General features: G+C 55.6%; 1 protein-coding gene across 9 annotated transcripts; it reads left to right on the top strand.

Annotated features, from left to right (window-relative positions):
- The first annotated feature begins 3,535 nt into the window (after positions 1-3,535).
- Positions 3,536-20,276, top strand: EXOC7 (exocyst complex component 7). Of its 9 annotated transcripts, XM_060645319.3 has the most exons (21): positions 3,536-3,667; positions 3,862-3,927; positions 5,050-5,234; positions 5,425-5,530; positions 7,677-7,899; positions 9,970-10,137; positions 12,570-12,662; positions 13,580-13,648; positions 14,570-14,715; positions 14,982-15,134; positions 15,385-15,483; positions 15,794-15,856; positions 16,114-16,180; positions 16,848-16,886; positions 17,588-17,653; positions 17,946-18,066; positions 18,296-18,391; positions 19,307-19,370; positions 19,579-19,620; positions 19,729-19,862; positions 20,102-20,276. In XM_060645319.3, the coding sequence occupies exons 1-21, from the start codon at positions 3,608-3,610 to the stop codon at positions 20,202-20,204; spliced, it is 2,163 nt and encodes a 720-aa protein (XP_060501302.1). In that variant the 5' UTR covers positions 3,536-3,607; the 3' UTR covers positions 20,205-20,276. The 9 variants fall into 9 exon arrangements, with proteins under 9 accessions (XP_060501302.1, XP_060501306.1, XP_060501304.1 ...); XM_060645323.3 differs by lacking the exon at positions 12,570-12,662; XM_060645321.3 differs by lacking the exon at positions 13,580-13,648.
- The last annotated feature ends 525 nt before the right edge of the window (positions 20,277-20,801 follow it).

Here is a 20,801-nt window from a genome sequence, read left to right as displayed (position 1 = left end):
TGATCTCGAGGTTCTTGGGTTCGAGCCCTGTGCAGGGCTCTGTGCTGACAACTCGGAGCCTGGAGCCTGCTTCAGATTCCGTGTCTCCCTCTGTCTTTGCCCCTCCGCCATGTGTACTCTGTCTCTCTCTTTCTGTCTCTCTCTCTCAAAAATAAAACATTAAAAAAATTTTAAAGTATATGGTTCAACTTAGGAATGTGTAGATGTCTGTATATAGGGGTGGTCTGTGCGGGATGTATGAGCCATCTATGTAAGGGCAGTCTCCAACAGCAAAAACCTGGAAACAACCCAAGTGCCCATTAGTGGAGGACGGCTTTGCTATGATGTATCTCTTCGGTGAAATACTATGCAAAGGAGGCAGGAGATCTCTGATACTGATATTGAAAGATGATGGAGGTTGAATGAAGATACAGGCCACAGGAAAGGATGTTTAATGGGATAGCATTTGCGTTTTTCATTTCTTTGTTTTTGTTTTGTTTTCAATTTTTTGAAATGTCTATTTATTTTTGAGAGACAGAGACAGAGTACAAGTGGGGGAAGGGCAGAGAGAGAAGGAGACACAGAATCTGAAGCAGGCTCCAGGCTCTGAGCTGTCAGCACAGAGCCCGACAGGGGGCTCGAACCCAGGAGCTGTGAGATCATGACCTGAGCCGAAGTCGGACGCTCAACCGACTGAGCCACCCAGGCGCCCCCCCCCACCATTTTTTTAAAGTAGGTTCCATACCCACCGTGGGGCTCAAACTCACAACCTGAGATCAAGAGTCATATGCTCTCCTGACTGAGCCAGCCAGGCACCCCGAGACAGGCTATTTTTGATCATTACTGAAAAAAGGAAAATTTGTTTTCTTAGAAGTGTTTTAATAGAAAAGTAATTTAAACTCATTGTGTTTCAAAACTAGAGAAACGGAATCACCCATCTACTCTGCTTACCATTTTAGTACTTTGTGTTTTGCTGAAGTCTTTCTTGCAGCTCATCAACCATATTTTCAAGGTCTGTAAGGCCAGCCATGTATTTCCTGGCACACACAAGTTCAGTATCGCTACAGGGCCAGGAAACATTGGTTTGGAGGAATTCTACACTTGGTTCCTCAGGGAGAGCACAAAGTCTGGAATTAGGAAGCTACCAAACTAAAGAACACACTGTTGGGGGAGAGAGGGCTCTTCCACCCTCCTTCCTTCTGGAAAGAGAGTCTCTGAGTGGACGGGGGCGGGGGGGGGGGCTTGGCTGTGATTGCCCCCGTTGTGTTCCGCACAAGTTTCCGAATGAACGGCAAGGCTTCTGAGGCTGTAACCAAACAAAACACCTCTTGCTCCTTTTGCCAAAGCAGCTCATGCCGACTATAACTGGTGAATTACAGCTTTCACTGAATCACTGTTTGCTTGTCAACACACCCCTGACATTGGGCTGAGAATGATTTAAACTCGTCTTTCATTCTGTCTACTTTTACTAGATATGGTTGTCATAAACATAACCTCCTTTTTACAATGGATTTTCTCGAAAATCAGATTGGCGGTTTTACATGGCAACAAACAACACTCCTGAGCCACCCAGCGGTGCAGAGGCAGGGAGCCGCCTCAGCTGCCCCCGCTCCCAGCCAGCTGTGTTGACTTAGTGCACCTGACCTCTCTCATCTGCAGAAGGGAGACAACAGCTGTGCCTGACTTGTAAGTTTATTGTGAGGATTAGATGAGATAAGGAGTCAGCATGGTATTTGTCACAGAGATGGGCAAACAGAGGGCTCTCAGTACAGGATAGCTGGCTACCAAAGTACACTTAGGGAGATTTGAGAAAATACAAAAAAGCATATACACCTGTAACTTATTTGCAAAAATGCAAGGGTACTGTACAAAGTTCAAGGTATTTGTTCACAACCATAGGGATCTTAAGACTTATAGAGCATGAGGTTATCGATACTTTTCTGGAGCATCTCCTGTGGGCTAGGAACTGTTCAGAGAAGTAGGTGCTGAAGGAGGCCCTCTGGGCTGCTCCGCTGAACTCAAAGCCTTTTCCACGGTAGCCCTCCTGGCCTTCATTCTGTACTGTGGCACCTCACTGTTTAAACTTTCCCTGTTACTTAGTTCTTAGGATTGCATGACGACTACCTCAGTGAATCATCCCAGGTGCCTTTCCACAATGAATCTGTTTTCTTATCTGCCCCATCTGCAAGGGGGCTGTGCTTCATGGAGATTTCCTTCAATGCCACTTTTGTAACTGTCCTCCTGCCCCAGTGGAAGTGCTGCCCAATCCCTCTCTGGGCTCTTGGTCCCATCTTGTCCTCCCTCCTCTTTGATGTGGTGGGTCCTGGGGTGACCTTGGGGATGCTATGGCTTGGTATCCTGAAATATTCTCACCCACCAGTACATGCCTTGTTGTCTGTCCCCTTCTGCCTGGATGCTGAGTCCGTAGAGGAACGCAGGAAAACCACACAGCCATTTACCTCCCCAAGGATTAGGGGAGGGTGGGCAGGGAAGGGATGAAGGAAGGAGTGACATTAGGTTTTGCAGGAGCTGAGTCTTGTGAATACAGAACATCCAGCGCTCTGCAGGGACCTTGAACGCAGGGCCCCTGCAGCTGTGGTTAGTAGAAGTTCTGGGCAGAGGAGCTAGGATGTTTTGGAACTCTGGAGAAGGGGCCCTGCCAGCCTTCCAAGCCTTATCTCATTGCCCCAAAGCCTCTGTGAAAAATGCTCCCTGTGGGTCTGAATCCCTGCAGACAGGCGCCCATCTTTCCCTAACTGATAATAGTTAAGATGCTGGGCCTCAATCCCTCAGGCAGGTTTCGGATCTTTCAGCTTTCCCCCTTGTACCTTTTCCCGATCTAGGTAAGCTCCCAGCAGAAGACCCTTCTCTACCCGCAGCCTGGTTCCTCCCTAACCCCCTCCCCTCGCCCCCAACAAATAAAACCAGAGCTCTCTCCAAAACTGCTGCTGTAGGGTGCGGCTTGGACCGCAAGCTCCAAGCCCCCGGGTGGATGCTCCGAGGACTCCGCCAGCCCCGGGAATTTGGTCGGCCCCACACAAGCCAGGATTATGGTTATGGCTGACACCCGGGTCATGAGCGATCACTCTGTCCCCAGCTCCCAGTCCGGGGCTTGCACACACGGCCCGCTCCATAAAGTTTGCATACTGTAGGAACGAAGATAGAAGCCACTACGCAAGCCCCTTGTTCATTAAATGGCCACACATTGGGGCCTACGGTGTGACACGCTTCGTGCTGCGGTCTGCGGGGAACGCGATATCGGTGCCTGGACACAAAATGCGATCTAGGGAAACAAATTTGTGGTCTTCCCCAGCGGCCTTTGTCCAAAGGGTCAGCATTCATACGAAGACGGCAAACGAGCTGTCACCGTCCTGCCGGCCGCGCAATACAACGCCACTCGTGAACCTTTTCGGACAAGGCAGGCAACCTGCCCTTGCCACACCCAAGATGGCCACCTGCCCCGGCCCATTACTTAGTTCCGCGCAAGCTCAGTTCCGACTGCCACTCCCAACATGGCACAGCGCGCCCCGGGGAGGGACCAAAGGCGGAAGTGGGTGTGGCACAGACGGGAGCCGAGAAGGCTCGCAGAGGCCAGGCACAAGGGAGTGGGAGCTGCTGGGCCGAGGCGATGATCCCCCCGCAGGAGGCGTCCGCCCGGCGGCGGGAGATCGAGGACAAGCTGAAGCAGGTGAGGCTGGGGCTGGGAAGCAGGTGAGGGAAGGGGCCGAGATCCGGGCCAGAGCTTCTACTCAGGGAGGAGACAGGGCTAGGAGGGAGCACACCCTGCGAGGAGAAGGGGTTGGGGGCGAGGCCGTGAGGTTGGACGCGATGGTCTGCTTTAGCCTCCGGCTTCTTGAGATGTCCTCCCCCCGCTTCCCCCAGGAGGAAGAGACGCTGTCCTTCATCAGAGACAGCCTGGAGAAGAGCGACCAGCTCACCAAGAACATGGTGAGTAACCCCTCGGGTGGGAGGGCCAGACAGGTCTCCAGACCCTGGGGGAGAGCCCTTTTCCTGGCGGTAACGGTACAGAAGGCCAGGGGTTGGAGCCTGGGCGGTGATGGTGGTAATGTGAGGGTTTCTGTAGCAACAGTGTGGGTGTCTTATCTAGCTGTCTTCCCCTTTTCCGCCCCTTCACTGGGGATGCCGTAGCCCCTGCTGGCGCAGATTTCGGCTTTCTGTCCAAGTTCTCCATTCTTCCTTCCCCCCTTCCTCAGTCATTTAGCGAGACTGATTTACGTGGGCTGGGTACTGGTCCTGTGTCATCCTCAATTCAAGTGATGATCAGAGGACCAGGTTAGCCTGAGATCCTCCTGAGGCAGAGTAAACTCAGCCTTCACCTCAGAGGGCTTTAGGGGTAGATGGAGATTTGAAATCAGACCGATCGTCTTATGTGTGTGTGGCTCCTGACAGGTAATTCTGACCTTTAGTTAACTCGTCTACTAAGAGCCGGTGCCAGCCTCCCAAAGTGGCTGTGAAGGTCACAGGAGCCAATGGGAATGCATCTTGCAGAGTACCTGGTCTACAATAGGTGTTCAACAAATACGAGTTTCCTTCCTTATTTCTAGAAGAGACTGGGAAAGCTCAAATTGAGTAGATACAAACTTGGGTATGTGTTAAGTAACACAATCATAAAGTTCTAGTCCTTATTTAATGAGATTCACCCTTAGAGAGAGAGGGTTTTGAAGGTACGAGCAACGCATTGGAGGCTACTCTGTATGAAACCACTTCCCGTTCAATCTAGGAAAGCTTCAGAGAGAAGGTGAAATTGAGATTTGGCTTCAGAGGGTGGAAGGGAAGCCATCCTGGGGTGATTACCTTAGAAGGAGTTCATTTGATGCTTGGCCTGCCCTCAAATCAAACTTCATCCAGTTTATCTGGACCGCCTCCTCTGTGCTCTGCACATGGGGGGTGCTGGGGGTACAGTGGTGAACAAGTACGCCCTCTCCCTTCCCTCATGGACTTTATTATCTAGAAAGCCAGAGAAAAGGCAGCAAATGCCAAAGACCCCGTGGGTGGGTAGAAGCAGTCCGGGGACAACCCTGAGTCCTGAGACTGGGCTGCCCTCCGCAGGTGTCTATCCTGTCCTCCTTTGAGAGCCGCCTTATGAAGCTGGAGAATTCCATCATCCCTGTGCACAAGCAGACAGAGAACCTGCAGCGGCTGCAGGAGAATGTTGAGAAGACTCTATCCTGCCTGGACCACGTCATCAGCTACTACCATGTGGCCAGTGACACTGAGAAAATCATCAGGGAGGGGTGAGCTAGGGCCAGAGGGTCACATGGCTAACACCTCTTGGGCCAGTGACCCTAGGCTTTAGAAAGGAGGGCTTGAATATTTGAGCCTAGAATTCTCTGTGCTAATTCTCTTCTCTTCCAAATACCATTCACATGGTCGTTCCTTTTCATCTTCCACTGCCCAAGCTAATGCACCTCTTCTCCTTCACAGCCCCACAGGCAGGCTGGAAGAGTATCTGGGGAGCATGGCCAAGATTCAGAAGGCGGTGGAGTATTTCCAGGACAATAGCCCAGACAGCCCAGAGCTCAACAAAGTGGTGAGGGGCCCGCGGGCTAAGGTGGGAGGTTTGGGGACACCAGCCCCTGTCCTGGTCTCATGAGGGACACTGGACCAGCTTGAAAGAGAACATATGGAAGAAACACTAGTAGGTAATACAATATGCATACTGTAGGCATTAAGATTTCTGCCTCAGGAATTATAGATAACACATTTTTAGTACGTTTTTATAATTTGACTGAACTATAAATTACATATCAAATATAAATATTTTTTATTCTTATAATTATTTTTTTATTAGAGAGAGAGAGTGCACAAACGCAAGTTGGGGAGAGGGGGAGGAGAGGGGGAGAGAGAATCTTAAGCAGGCTCCGTGCTCAGCAAGGAGCCCAATGCAGGGCTCGATCCCACGACCTTGGGATCATGACCTGAGCCAAAATCAAGAGTCGGGTGTTCAACCAACAGAGCCACCCAGGCGCCCCATAAACTTAACATTTGATCTCTATAAGTGCATTTGTGTTTTTTCTGCTATGGTAAAAAAAAAAAAACAAAAAAAAACATAATATAAAATTTGCCATTAAATTTTTTTTTAATGTTTCTTATTTTTGAGAGAGAGACAGAGCATGAGCAGGGGAAGGGAAGAGAGAGAGGGAGACACAGAATCCGAAGCAGGCTCCAGGCTCTGAGCTGTCAGTACAGAGCCCAATGCAGGGCTCGAACCCACGAACCGCGAGATTATGACCTGAGCCAAAGTCAGATGCCCACCCGACTGAGCCACCCAGGTGCCCCTCCTCTCTCGTTTTTGAAACATCTTTATTAAGATACAGTTCACATACCATAATGTTTGCTCACTTAAAGTATGCAGTTCACTGGTTCTAGTATAATCACAGAGTTGCACGACGTCCCTGGGACCGATTTGAGAACACTTTGATCACCCGAACAGGAACCCCGAACCCACTGGCGGCCATGCCCCTCCACCCCTCTTCCCGTTCACCCAGCTTCTGCGAGTCACTGGTCTGTGCTCTCTTTCTGTCTCTTCCAGGCTTCTGATGTGAATAGGGTCGTATAATATGTGACCTTTTGTGTCTGCCTTTCACTTAGCATAATGTTTTCAAGGTTCATGCACATAGTGTCGTATGTCAGTGTTCAGTCCTGGGTATGGCTGAATAATACCGAATTGTGTGGATGGCCCACATTCTGGTTCTCCGTTCGCCACTTGATGGACTCTCCATTTTTTGGCTATTATGAGTAGCATTGCTGTGAACCCTCATGTACACTCTTTGTGTGGACACATGTTTTCTCTTCTCTTGGATGTTCTGGATATCTGTTCCTTATCAGATATATAATTTGCAGATGTTTTCTCTCATCCTGTGGGTTGTTTTTCCACTTTTTTTTTTTAATTTTTTTTAACATTTATTTATTTTTGAGACAGAGAGAGACAGAGCATGAGCAGGGGAGGGGCAGAGAGAGAGGGAGACACAGAATCCGAAACAGGCTCCAGGCTCTGAGCTGTCAGCTCAGAGCCCGATGCGGGGCTCGAACTCACGGACCGTGAGATCATGACCTGAGCTGAAGTCGGACGCCCAACCGACTGAGCCACCCAGGCACCTGTTTTTCCACTTTTTTGATGGTGTCCTTTGCAGCCCAGAAGTTTTTCGTTTGACATTGTTCAATTGATCTATTTTTTTCTTTTGCAAACCATTTTCTTCTTCTTCTTCTTTTTTTTTTTTTTTTAATTATTCTGAGAGAACGCAAGCGGGGGAGGGCCAAAGAGAGAGGGAGGAGAGAGAGTCCCAAACAGGCTCTGCACTGACAGTGCGTAGCCCGATGCAGGGCTCGAACTCATGAACCCGTGAGATCATGACCTGAGCCGAGATTCAGAGTTGGATGCTTAACCGGCTGAGCCACCCAGGCACCCCTGCAAACTATTTTCTAACAGGAGGACACATTAATGGCTCAGTGAGAAAACAGTCAGCCAATATTTGTGAAGCACCTGCATCTTATAAAACTTTGAGTTTCACCCGTGAAATTACACTTTGAGAGAACACGAGGCAAAGACATAAGCAAGGGGGGGCTTCATGGTTCTTTCTTCTCGGGGTTAAAGGAAGTGAAGGCAGAGGAGGGGCCAGCTGAATGCCGAAGCGGCCTCAAACCCTCTCCCTTCCTTCCTTCCCTTGTCCCCCTAGAAACTGCTGTTTGAGCGGGGGAAGGAGTCTCTGGAGTCCGAGTTCCGCAGCCTGATGACCAGGCACAGTAAGGTTGTCTCCCCTGTGCTCATCCTGGATCTGATCAGCGGTGAGGACGAGCTGGAGGTCCAGGAGGAGGTGCCCCTGGAGCACCTGCCCGAGGGAGTGCTCCACGATGTGATCCGCATCTCCCGCTGGCTGGTGGAATACGGCCGCAACCAAGGTGAGAGGGCCCCGGTGACAAGGCCAGACGGAGTGGGATTTTTTTTTTTCCCCGTTTATTTCTTTAATCCATCTGGATTTTGTTGTTTTTTTTAATAAAAAGGAGGTTAGTAGGAAATCACACATGAGCAATAATCTACAGTTTACGTGTCAAGTTGTGAATGTAGCCAAATTCAGGCTTTTCTTTATATACCTTGATCTCCTATTTCTTTACTTTTTTGATTAGTTATGAAGACTTCGATGTTTGTTTATTTATTTATTTAAAGTTTACTTATTTATTCAGAGAGAGAGAGAGCAAGTGGTATAGGGGCAGAGAGAGAGGTAGAGAATCCCAAGCGGGGTCTGCACTGTCGGTGCACGGGACTTGAGCTCATGAACCGCGAGATCATGACCTGAGCCGAAACCAAGGGTCGGACACTCAACCGATTGCGCCACCCAGGCGCCCCGATGTTTATTTATTTTTGAGAGAGAGGGAGACAGGAGCTGAGGCAGGCTCCACCACGCGGTCGGTGCAGAGCCCAATGCGAGGCTTGAACCCGTGAACTGCAGGGTCCCGACCTGAGCCGAAGTCGGACGTTTAACTGACTCAGCCACCCAGGCGCCCCCAGTCACCCAAAGGCTTCAAGTAGTGCAGAAAGCCTTTGTCCTTTTTAACAGTTGCATATGTTCTGCGGTATGGTGGTAACATCATTTCTTTAGCCGGCCCTAGAATTAAAAAAAAAAAAAAAAAAAAAAAATCTTGAGTCAAGCAAAAATTTTAGAAAACAAACACTCCAACGAATATTCAATTTTAAGGTTTTTTAGCCCCCCCCAAGCCCTCCTTCTATTTGTTAGCATATACACACACGCTGTCAGTGTGCAGTACTGTTACCCTCTCCTTCCTCCACGGACTGCGTGGTGACAGGTCTCAGGGCTACAGGTGGTTACCTTGTGAACCCATCATGGCTCATAAGCTGCACTTTGGGGGGCCTCGGGGTCGGCGGGGCACTTTTAGGGGCTCTCCGGGGAGAAGAGGGAGGCCAGTGCATAGCCTCCAGACCCCTCAGCACCCTTCAGCCAGAGCCTCTGTGCTTTGGCCCATTTTTTACATCGGGGCGCCTCGTGACCCATTTGTCGGGACCTGCTGAAATATGGCGTGTTTCCTTGTTCACTCGAGTTTTTGGATGTTCCCGTTTTCTGGTATCGATAAATAGTGCTGCAGTGAGCATACTTGTGTGGATTGCTTTTCTCACGTGGGAAGTTCTCGGGCGTTTTCTCAGAGACGCAATTATTGGATAGAAGTGCCCAAACAGATCTGTAACCTTCTGCCATTGTGAGCTCCTCTCCAGGTCAGTGGGGCCAGTTGACAGTCCCACGACGGTCCCATGGCTCTTTCGTCTTCATTAATTTCATTTATCTCATCTAGGGCTGTCACAGTCCTTTTTTTTTTTTTTTTTTTTTTTTTAATTTGCACCTCATTAACAGCTAAAGATAGAGCGTGTTTTTCGTTCACCAAGACATTCTGTCGTCTCTTTGCCTCCTGTCAATTGCTCACGTCCTTTGTCCCCTTACCAAGGTGAATCTGGATGTTAGTTTTCTATTTTTTTATCTAAAAAAAACGTAGCTTTGAAACGTAATCATCGGTTTTTCTGGGGGATATTTTCCTTTTTTAAAGACCGCCTGATGGGGTGCCTGGTGGCTCAGTCAGCTGGGCGTCCGACTTCGGCTCAGGTCTTGATCTCGTGGTTCGTGAGTTCGAGCCCCGCGTCGGGCTCTGTGCTGACAGCTCGGAGCCTGGAGCCTGCTTCAGATTCTGTGTCTCCCTCTCTCTCTGCCCCTCCCCCACTCACGCTCTGTCTCTCTCTCCTTCAAGAATAAATAAATATTAAAAAAAAAAAAATTAAAAACAGCCTGATTTGGGATCAGGCTATGTGGGTGGCTGGGAGCCACAGCAGGTGCTACAAACGGGTTAGTGGGCAGAAACAGTGAGCTCTGTTGCTGCCCTGCACGTTGCATGGAGTGGGGAGAGAGGGTCCCATGGCAGGGCAGAGGCAGGGACCTGCCACAGCGCTGTCACCCCGTCTCTCCCCAGATTTCATGAATGTCTACTACCAGATTCGCTCCAGCCAGCTAGACCGCTCCCTCAAGGGCCTGAAGGAACACTTCCGGAAGAGCAGTTGTTCCTCTGGGGTGCCCTACTCCCCTGCTATCCCCAACAAGAGGAAAGACACGCCCACCAAGAAGCCCACCAAGAGGCCAGGTGAGCCCCCGCCCCAGCCAGAAGGCTGCGTGGGACCTGCCTTGCTTTCGGCCGCCCTGGGGTTAGCAGTGTTGGTCCTCCAGAGCCTGTCTTCACGGTGACCCCTGACCGTGGGTACCCAGGGCAGAGAGCAGGTGTCTGCCCACCTAGCGAGCCCCGTCCACCGAGGCTCCGTGCTCCAGGTGAAACGTCCCCACGTGCCAGCCGCAGCTTGGCAAGCCTGGCTGTGTCAGGCGGCCGAGAGCTGCAGCCCTCGGCTGAAAGAGAGGCTAGGATATCACAGGGCGAGGGGCTGCCGTGAACAGCACCAGGGAGAGAAAGCTCGTGAAACCAGGGGCCTCTTCCACCTTAACCCACACTGCCGAGCTGCGGCGGCAGGCACGTGCCCTGTGTGGCCTGGGGGACCTGGGGGACCCCCCCGGCTCATGACAGCAGGCTGTGTGTAGGGCGTTCCTTCCCGACCTGCCCATGCTCCTCAGGGCCCAAGTGAGCAGAGGGCTGGGGAAGCTGGGCCTGGTGGCCCCGGCAGGAAGTGTGCCGCCTTCTCCCCTCCAGGGTGACTGTCCCGGCGGTCACCTAGAAAACCGGCTCCAAACAGTGACTGTGCTAAGCCAGCCCGCTGGGCTGCAGCTGCCTGCACACATTCAATCTATCCCCGTGCCTTTGTGGGTTGGGCAGGGGCCTCGAGGCTCTGAGGCTGCCTGCCTCGGCCAGTCTGTGCTCTCTTCCCCTGTCTCTTCTCTGACAGGCCCACGTCGGGGGGGCCCCGGGACCCGGTCTGCAGTGGCCCAAGAGTGCTGGCTGGCCATGCCGGGGCTCACAGTGGGCCTAATCTGTCCTTGGCTTATGGGCCCCAGAAGCAAACTCTGGCTGTGAGGATCCCTGCAGTTGCTGTGGGGTTTCCAGACTTGTCAGCCGCCAGTAGGTTAGGACCCATGTTGGAAACTAGGGAATCGGGCCTCTGGGACGTCAGTTCCTGGCTCAGAGGAGAGGAGCAGGGAGGCCTCAGTTGGTCGGTAATTTAATACCAGCCTCAGCGTCTCTGTGGTAATTGGGTGCCTGATGGGTTTGGCGGCTGCCCGATCAGCGTCCCCCGTCCACACCCATGGCAGCATGCTATCTAGGCTCCTCGAGGCCTGTCTGCAAGCCCATCTGTTCCTGGTCTGTTGTGGGGCAGGAATCTGATTCGCTCATTAGCAGGACCGCTTGCCGAATGGGGAGAGCACAGGGAGACAGATGCTGAGCTGAGGCCCTGAACCTGGTCATTAGTTAGCTAATTGTGATGTGGTACAAACGGAAAGAAATGAGCCACTCCAGACCTGGCTCCTTTTCCCCCAGCTTTTTTGGGGAGGGGGCTGCCAGGACCCAAGCTGCCTCACTCTGTTCAGAGACATGGGAGGGGGTGGGGGGACACAGGAGTCTCCAGGGAACATGGACCAGAGTTACCTACGAGGACCTCGTCCCCCCTCCCAGTGCATTTCATTATCGAGGCAGCTGTCCTCGTCCATTTTAAAAGCTATTTCATTTGCCCGCATTTTCTGCCCTGAGATGTCTCATTCCCGCAGAGGTGGCTGACCCTGGAGGCTGTAGGCACTGCAGTTTTGTTTTCGTTGTTGTTTTCACTTGTGATACTAACTGTTGTTTTTTTCCCCCATGCCGAGAGCATGCACCCTTTCTACTGCCCTCCCTCTGGCTCTGTGCCGTGGCTTCTGTTAACCGCCCCCCCCCCCCATCCTAGCTTCTGAGTTTTTTTCCCATTGCTTTGGGGGTTCAGGTGGCTTTGGTGCACGGGGCCAGGCTGCCTCAGGGTCTCCAAGCCTTCCGTCTTGGGCATTGCTGTCCCAGGAAGCTCAGTGCTGTCTCACCAACTCCCGGGTTCTGTTTTCTGTTGACCTCTGTTTAGCCACATCCCAACACTGAGCATGCCTGGGGCCGGGGACTCTGCCTGGGGTTTCAGGCCGGGCCTTGGGCCTGCTGGCCTCCAGGGGTCTCCAGGCTTTGCCAACCTGGCTGTGCCCTCTGGGTGTGAGAGCCTTGTCACCAACTCCTCCGTCCCGAGCCCTGGTTTATTCTGACTTAAATGCCACTCAATAGTGTTTTTTATTTTTGGCTTCCCCTGATGGATCTTTGCCCATCTCCTCTCCTTCACCCGCTGCACTTTCTAAAAAGCACTCGATCCAGAACGATGAGGGTCAGTAGCAGAATCAGGAGCCCCGTGTGGAGAGCGACCCGTGTCTGTTCCTTCCTGCCCATCTGCAGCGTCTCTGGTGGTCCTGGGAAGGGGCCTGCTGGAGAGATGGCGTGTGGGCATGCTCACTGTCGGGGGGTCGGGTGTGGGGCTCAGGGCGGGGGGCAGGTGGAGGGCCGCTGCTGTTTTCTCTCACTCGTTTCCTAGGTCCTCTTATCTCCTCTCTGTGTGGCTCTGGTGACAGGGACGATCCGTAAGGCTCAGAACCTTCTGAAACAGTATTCCCAGCATGGTCTAGATGGGAAAAAGGGGGGCTCTAACCTCATTCCTCTGGAAGGTAATCACTCTGTGTTCCTCTCCTGTTCCCTCCTCCTCCACCATGTGTCCACTCTCGTGGCAGGGCAGAGCCTCCAAGCCCCCAGGAGGGCCGCGGGAGAGTCCTGGAGAGGGAAGCAGGGGGCGGGAACAGCAAGTCCCTGGTGCCACTCGTTCCAACTGGCACAGGGGCAGCTTTCACGGCCTCGGCCTGGTCCTGTCTGGCTGCCGGCAGCTCTGCCCTCCCTGAGGCTTCCTACTCCCTCCCCTCCCTGTCTCTGTCCTTGTCTCCTATTTGAACTCAGAGCAAGTTCTTTGTCATGGGCAGCCCTTTCACGCTCAGACCAGCAGTGGCAGGACCAAGCTGGCCTAGGCCTCCGGGCCACCCCCTCCTTCCCCAGCTTTAGAAAGTGGAGTGAGAGCCACAAGGGGGATGGGCAGCCTGTAGGTCATGTCCCTCCTTGTCTCCTGTCAGAGGAAAGACAGCCCTGCCCTGGTGGACCTGACCCTCCTTTGAAAGAATAACCCTGGGAAACAAAAGAAGACTGGCCCATTCACGCAGCAGTGACATTTCTCTAGCTGAGTCTCTCTCCCTGATAGGGTGAGGTCGATAAACCCCCTGGGGCCAAGCATCAGACCCTCTGCAGCTGTCAGAAGCTCTTCAGAGCTTGGTGGTCCCGTAGGCTTTCTCTGGCCTCAGGGCTTGGAGAAGCAGCTCTCAAGGACTGTCTGGGGCACTGCAAGTCAGGCTTGAAACGGCTGTTCCCAACGTGGTCCCAGGAAGAGGAGGGGCTCAGAGCCCACTCCGGCGCCCCTTCCCCTGCACCCCATCTCACACCCCACCCGGGAGATGGAGGGCTTCTTCCCTGGCCCCGAGGGGCAGCCCACCCGGCCCCCGGATAAACGCTGCTCGCGTCTGTGCGGCCGACATCTCGCTAGGTCACGAGCATGATTTCCGAGTTAAGCACCTGTCGGAGGCCCTGAACGACAAGCACGGGCCGCTGGCTGGTGAGTACTGCAGCCCAGCCCGAGGGCAGCCGAGGAGGGCTCTGCTCTGAGGATGAGCCAGGCCTATCTGCCTCTCTCTCTCTCTCTCTCTCAAGTCTGTCTTTTGGGCACTAGGTCTCCTTGCCTCTCTCCAGACGGGAGTGCATGCCTGGCTCTCAGGGCCTGGGCCAAGGGGAGAAGTTGCTGCTACTTGGAAGGTGGCTCCCCGCAGGGCAGGGAGCCCTGACATCTGACTCCAGCAACAGCTCCAAAGCTCTGACTAGGAGCCCGTTCATTTGCTGATAGGACCAGGCTGCCTGCAGGTGCCCCTGTCCCAGCCTCCAATAGCGGGGCCGGGTCTCCTCCTGGGGCAGCTGACCGGCAGGGAGCCCTCCCTTTCTGGGACTCACATCGCCTTTTCTCAGAGGTTGACCCCATGCCGGCTAGTCTCATAGCCCATGGCCCACCGCTGCCTGAGACATTCCAGAAGGTCTGGCTGGGCTGATAACTGCCTTCAGCGGCCCAGCATTTTCTCAGACGGGCGGGCACTGCTATTCACCCACCCTGGCTGCCTTCTTTCTAGTACCGTCCTCAGTCCTGGGGTCAGGTGTACCTTAGCCAGGAAGCTGATTTAGGGCTCTTGCCTCTGCATCCCACCTCTAGTACCTGATGCTCTGGGACATAAACACTGTCCGGCAGAGCTGAAAGTGGAGCCAGGACAAAGGCTGGATTCAGCCCCGTTTTTCCCCTTGAACCAGTCAGGCCCGCTGGAGCCCTCTCAGCTTTCTGCCAGAACGGTCTACCTCCTTCCCATGTGCTGCTGGCCTGGGCTACAGGCCAGGAGATGGGGAGACCCATTCCCCCCCCCCCCCCGCCCCCACGCCCCGCAGGGAGAATGGCTGCCTCCAGACCAGCCGCTCAGGGGCACTGCTGTCCCCCCAGGGAGAGACGACACGCTGGACGTGGAGACCGACGCCTACATTCACTGCGTCAGCGCCTTCGTCAAGCTGGCCCAGAGCGAGTACCAGCTGCTGATGGACATCATCCCCGAGCACCATCAGAAAAAGACCTTTGACTCCCTGATCCAGGTCCTGCCCCGCCCCACCCTGCTCCCGGGGCCTGACCAGATGCCCCAGCAAAAGCTGTCGCTGCAGAAGCTTGAGTTTGGGCCAGATCTGTCGTCCGTAGCCTTCATCGTAGCCACCACCGCGTCTGGGGCGCCTCCCCATTGCCGGCTGCCTCTGCGGGGCATGCCGTCTTCCCCCACCGCCCTCCGGGAGCCCTTACCACCCCTGGGAGCCAGCTCTCACCTCCCTGCGCCTCTGTGAGCTGTGCCCTCGCCCCACTCTCTCAGGATGCGCTGGATGGGCTGATGCTGGAAGGAGAGAACATCGTGTCTGCTGCCCGGAAAGCCATCATCCGGCACGACTTCTCTGCCGTGCTCACCGTCTTCCCCATCCTGCGGCACCTCAAGCAGACCAAGCCCGAGTTTGACCAAGTGCTCCAGGTATGCGGGTAGGAAACCCCCTGGGGACATGGGGAGGAGGGATCCTGCCGCCTGGCGCAGTCTCCCGAGGGAGCCGCCTTCTCCGCCCTAACACCTCTGCTCGCAGGGTGAGCGGAAGCAGCTTCAGAGGGGCCCTGGGCACATGGAGACACTCACGGGGTGACCGGACAAGAGGGGAGGCCCTGGGGTGAGGGGCAGGGAAACAGCTGGCAAGGAGCTGGGTTCCACTGCTCTGTGTTTGCGTCCTTAGGGAACGGCCGCCAGCACCAAGAATAAGCTGGCCGGCCTCATCACCTCCATGGAGACCGTCGGAGCCAAGGCACTGGAAGACTTTGCTGACAACATCAAGGTGCTCTCTGCTCTCCGCTGCTGCTGCCTCTGCCCTAGGGGCTGTGGGCAGGGCCACCAGGGGCCTGCTTCCTGTCAGCACCCACTGGCCTCCCTTTCTTTCCCAGGGGGCTCCTGAGCCCCCAAGGGGTGAAGCTCCTGCCCCACTTGTCCTGTCCCATCTTGCTCGCCTTTGTGTCTGACGGTGTCCTGACACCTGTCTGCCAGGAGATGGCACCAAGAGCGGGCCGCCTGGGGCCTGGGGGCGGGGTGGGGGGGGGGGGGCGATGCCTTGGGAGCAGGTTCTGGAAGTTGGGCTGTTTTTTCCACAGAATGACCCGGACAAGGAATACAACATGCCCAAGGATGGCACCGTGCATGAGCTCACGAGCAACGTAGGTGCTGCCCCGGGTCGCCTGGAGAGGGAAGGGGGCCTAGGGTGGCCCAGAGCTGCATGCTGGTGGCAGGATGCATGGCAAAGTACTTGGCGTCTCCAGTAGACTAGTTCATTCAGGGCAGGAGGCTTGCGACCACCCTATTCCCTGGGCAGACCCCTGGCCCTGCATTTGCCCTGGAATGGTCAGAGGGGATGCGTTTGGGAGGTAATCTGACCTTTAGGTCCTGCCCTTGACCTTCTTTCCTCCCCAAACAGGCCATCCTCTTCCTACAGCAGCTCCTGGACTTCCAGGAGACGGCTGGTGCCATGCTGGCCTCCCAAGGTACTCGGTACCTCCCAGTGGGGCCCCCTACCCCATACCCCACTCCTCCCTCTGTCTGGAAACACGGGGGTTACCGGCCACCTCCGAAAGAGATTTCCTCCAGCCCTGTGGAGTGGGGTTTGACTGTGCCTTTCCTGTCCCAGCCTCCCTCCCTTCTTGCTCCTTCTGCCCTCCTGGCTCTGGAGAGTGGCACTCCCTGGGTCGGAGATGCCCTGCCTGGCTCGCCCCTCCTTCCGCATTTCTCCACCTGCTTTTGTGTTCGCCTGTCCTCCCAGTTAGTCCCACACAGCTGACCGTTCTGTGGGCTGGCGTCTCAGGGCCGGCCTGGCGTCTACCCGCTGATCACTGCCCTGGCACTGGAGCTGGGGAGGTTGGCGTTTCCGAGCACCAAGAACGAACCCGATGTGTTGGGGCCCCCGGGCCCTCCCCCTCTGTCCGTTTTCGGGGCAAGGAGCCAGGAGCGGCCTCTGGCCTGCGGTTCTCCGGACCCCCACTTCGCTGCATGCTCCCTTGCCTTCAGGGGTCCAGTGTCTGTGTTCTGGCTGTCACGGGGAGGGGTCTGCTTGACTTGGGGACATGGTTTCTAACCTGTGTTTGCACTTTGCGTCTTTCTTCCTTCTTTGTCTCTCCCCCTCCCCCTCTGAGTGCACTGCCTTTCACTCCGTAGTTCTCGGGGACACATACAATATTCCTTTAGACCCCCGAGGTAAGCAGCACCATCCTGCCCCTGTGTAGCCCCATGGGGGACAGAGGCCCCTGGACAGACTCAGGACCTACTGGGGAGCGGGGGTCGGAGGGGACATGGGTGTCTTCGGGGCACTCCTAATGGTCTCAGCTCCCCACAGGGCCACTTTCTGTCCCTGAGCTTATTCAAGTGACACCCTGAGTGCCCCCTCCAGGCTAGCCCAGCACCTGTGCGCCCCCTCCCTCCCTGTCCACCCCCCCTCCCCCTTGGCCTTCTGCTTGTTCAGAGGGGCCGAGTAGAGGGGGTTGTGGGAAGTGGGGGAGAAGGGGCAGAGGCCGTGGGGAGCCCACAAATGGGATAGGTGGGCTTTGTAGACAGCACCCAGCATGAGTCAGGGCTGGGGGGGCACGGGGTGTCCCACTCCTGTCCTGCCAGCCTTCCTGTTGATCACAGTCCAGCTCGCTCACCATGCCACCCTGTCACCGCAGAGGGGCTGGCCCTGGGCTCCAGGAAGAGTCTGAGGGAGGGCTCCCTACAGCAGGCGGGAGCCCAGCGGCTACGCAGACACCCAGCTCTGCCCCGAGCGCCTCCACACCCAGCCTACCCGAGGAAGGCTCGGGGCCCCTCCCAGGGTTTCCACAGTGGCTCCTGGGGCCGAGGGAAGGCCGGAGAGGGTCCTGGCTGCTGCCACCAGTGCAGTAACTGCCCTTCTCCTCTCCCAGAGACCAGTTCCTCAGCCACCAGCTACAGCTCTGAGTTCAGCAAGCGCCTGCTGAGCACATATATCTGTGAGTGCGGTCTGGCCGGCCAGGAGCCCCCCGCCCCCATATCCACCGCCTCTTCCTCCTTTCGTGCTCTCCTGCTACTGCCGGTCCACTCCTGGGCACCCTTGGCCTTTGGGATCGTAACCCAACCTCCGATTTAGGGGCAGAGGGGCCGGGCGGGCAGGGGGCCCCCGATGCTTGTGGAGTCAAGTTGGGAGGGACAAGGACGAGGGGTAGGAGCTGGTTCTCGGCCCAGGGGTTGGGTCGTTTTGGTCAGACTGCCATGGTGGATGTAGCCACGTCCTTCCCTGTGCAGGTAAAGTCCTGGGCAACCTGCAGTTGAACTTGCTGAGCAAGTCCAAGGTGTATGAGGACCCGGCTCTGAGCGCCATCTTCCTGCACAACAACTACAACTACATCCTCAAGGCCTTGGAGAAGTGAGTGGCGGCAGGTGCCGGTGTATATCTCTCCCAGGTCCCCTGCCCACCCTCGCGGGGCAGCCTGTGCCCTCTGCCTGGACAGGCAGGGAGGCAGGGCCTTACCCCTTGTGGCCTCAGGACCTGGAGTGGTGTGAGACACGCCCCACCGGTGCTGCCGTGGAGGCCGGCCACCTTTGGGCCCTGAGAGCCAATCCCGTCCCCTCTGCTCTCCCTGCTCCTGCCCCAGATCCGAGCTGATCCAGCTGGTGGCCGTGACCCAGAAGACTGCCGAGCGCTCCTACCGGGAGCACATCGAGCAGCAGATCCAGACCTACCAGCGCAGGTGGGCCCCCCCCGCCAACGCCCTCCCCTCACCCCCTCTTCCTATCCGAGCTTCAGGCGGAGTGGGGTCAGTCACGGGGACACGCTCCCCTGTGGACCCAGTCCCAGTCCGCCACTTGCTATTGAACCACACTGGCAGGGTGGAGAGGGAAGCCGCCTCCCCTACCGCAGCCCTTGTCCTCGGGGCTGCTGTGGCCAGCCTCCCCGGAGGGTGGCCTGCCAGGGCTGCAGACTAAGAAGGATCGAAAGGGGATGTGAGGCCAGGCAAAGAGCGAGTTTGCGAGAGCTCTTGAACGGGCAGAGCCTCGCTCTGCGGATCCCCTTCCGCTCCTCCTCCCTGCTCCTCTCGGGTTTGCGGGTCTCCTTTTGCGTGTTTCTTTCCGTGAGCGGTCTCCCTCCTTCCTTTGTCCTCTGCTTCCTCCTTTCTTTCTCATCTGCTTCTCCACCCTTATGCTCCGTGAAATCGATGTGAGCGTAGCTGGTTGTATCTGTTCAACGTATTGAATTCCATTTCTTGTTCTTAAAAGGAAGCAGCTTGAACGTTTTCTTTTTCCAAGGAAAAATCTCAGTTGTGTTCTGCTTAGTTGCGACCCCAGTTGATTGCTGACCTCCCCCTCACTCAGTAGATCAAGAGATTTAAAAAGCAAAACAAACCAGGGGCTCCTGGGTGGCTCAGTCAGTTAAGCATCCAACTTCGGCTCAGATCATGATTTTACGGCTCGTGGGTTCAAGCCCTGCCTCAGACTCTGTGCTGACAGCTTACACTCTCTCTCTCTCAAATATGAATGAACATTAAACACACACACACACACACACACACACACACACACACACACACCCCACACCAGCCCCTGGGAAGCAGCAGCAGCCTGAAGCTGTCCCTTCTCTGCCCTCTGCTTCTCTCCCCTCCTGGCAGCTGGTTAAAGGTGACTGACTACATCGCTGAGAAGAATCTACCTGTATTCCAACCAGGAGTCAAGGTGGGTGGAAGGCCCGGGCTGGGAAGGGTTGTCCAGCAGATGTGATACTTGTTGTCACGTCTCTGGGCGAAAAATGGACAAGCATCCCGCCGGGACGAGCAAAGGGCAACGGGAGAAAGGGCCAGGCTCAGGTGTCTGGGGAAGGAGCCAGTGGCAGGGCGGCTCTGCTCTGAGGGACGCTTTCTCTGCCCTCTCTCGCCACCCCCAGCTGAGGGACAAGGAGCGGCAGATGATCAAGGAGCGGTTCAAGGTGAGCTGGGGTCCTCCCCCCTCCACTGCTTCCCGCTGCTGTGGCAGGGACACAGACCCAGAGTCTTTGTGTTTGGGTCGCTTCTATTTCCACCTTTTTGCTGGCCAGGGCTTCAACGATGGCCTTGAAGAATTGTGCAAAATTCAGAAGGCCTGGGCTATTCCTGACACGGAGCAGAGAGACAAGATTCGCCAAGCTCAGAAAAACATCGTCAGGGAGACCTATGGGGCCTTTCTGCACAGGTGAGCCCTCCGGTCCCCACCTCCCCAGCCCTACGCCCCTCGCTCCCCCTCGCTGGGTCTCTGTTCTCCTTCCAAAAAACCACGGAGGGGCTGGGGGGTGTGGGTGGCAGAGCCGGCGCCCTGGGCTTTGCTGGGGGGCAGACGGGGACGTCACTCAGGGGCGCCCTGTCAGGAGTGCCTTAGGTTGAGACCGACCTGGGGGGTTGCCAGCCTGCCTCCTGACCTCAGTGCCTGGTCAGGTATGGCAGCGTGCCCTTCACCAAGAACCCTGAGAAGTACATCAAGTACCGCGTGGAACAGGTGGGCGACATGATCGAGCGCCTCTTTGACACCTCTGCCTGAGCCTGCTACTGCTCCTGCCTGGCTCTGCCAGGTCAGCCATGTTATTGGACAGATAAACCAGTGTTAACTTGCCTCTGGGCCTGTTGAGTTTGACATCCTTGGGGCCAGGGGCCTTTTTCCACCCCTTCCCCAGCCTGGCGCCCTGTCCCCGAGCCCTGGGGTCCTGATTTGCATTTCTTCCTGGAGCCCCCCAGACCACCACTCTCCCAGAATCCTGGGGTTCCCTCACACCTTAGGCTTCGTGACCCTGAGCCTCCCTGGGCCACATGCTAGCTTCCAGACAGGAAAGGACAAAGAAGAAAGACCAAGGCCTATAGCCACAGCTGCCTCATGTGTACAAAAGCAGGAGAGTGAATAGCCCACCGCTGGCCCAGTTCAGAGCTGGGGGTGGGGAACGCCCCCTTGAGCCCAGAAATGTCGGTAGGGCCCAGTGAGGGGCAGGCCACAGCGCAGCCAGAGGGCGTGGTGAAAAAACAAGCAGGACCGACCCACTCGTGGATTCGGTGCAGAAAACGTATTCCCCCTCACCCACAGCCCGGAAGTCGGGGTGTTCTGCCTCCTAGGCACCCCCCAGGTGACTGGAGTGGGAGTGCCCTC

The sequence above is a fragment of the Panthera onca genome, chromosome E1, assembly GCF_046562875.1.
Source record: "Panthera onca isolate mPanOnc1 chromosome E1, mPanOnc1 haplotype 2, whole genome shotgun sequence".
Taxonomy (NCBI): Eukaryota; Metazoa; Chordata; class Mammalia; order Carnivora; family Felidae; genus Panthera; species Panthera onca.
Note: the sequence above shows the minus strand (reverse complement) of the source record. Positions and strands in the feature narration are given on the sequence as shown.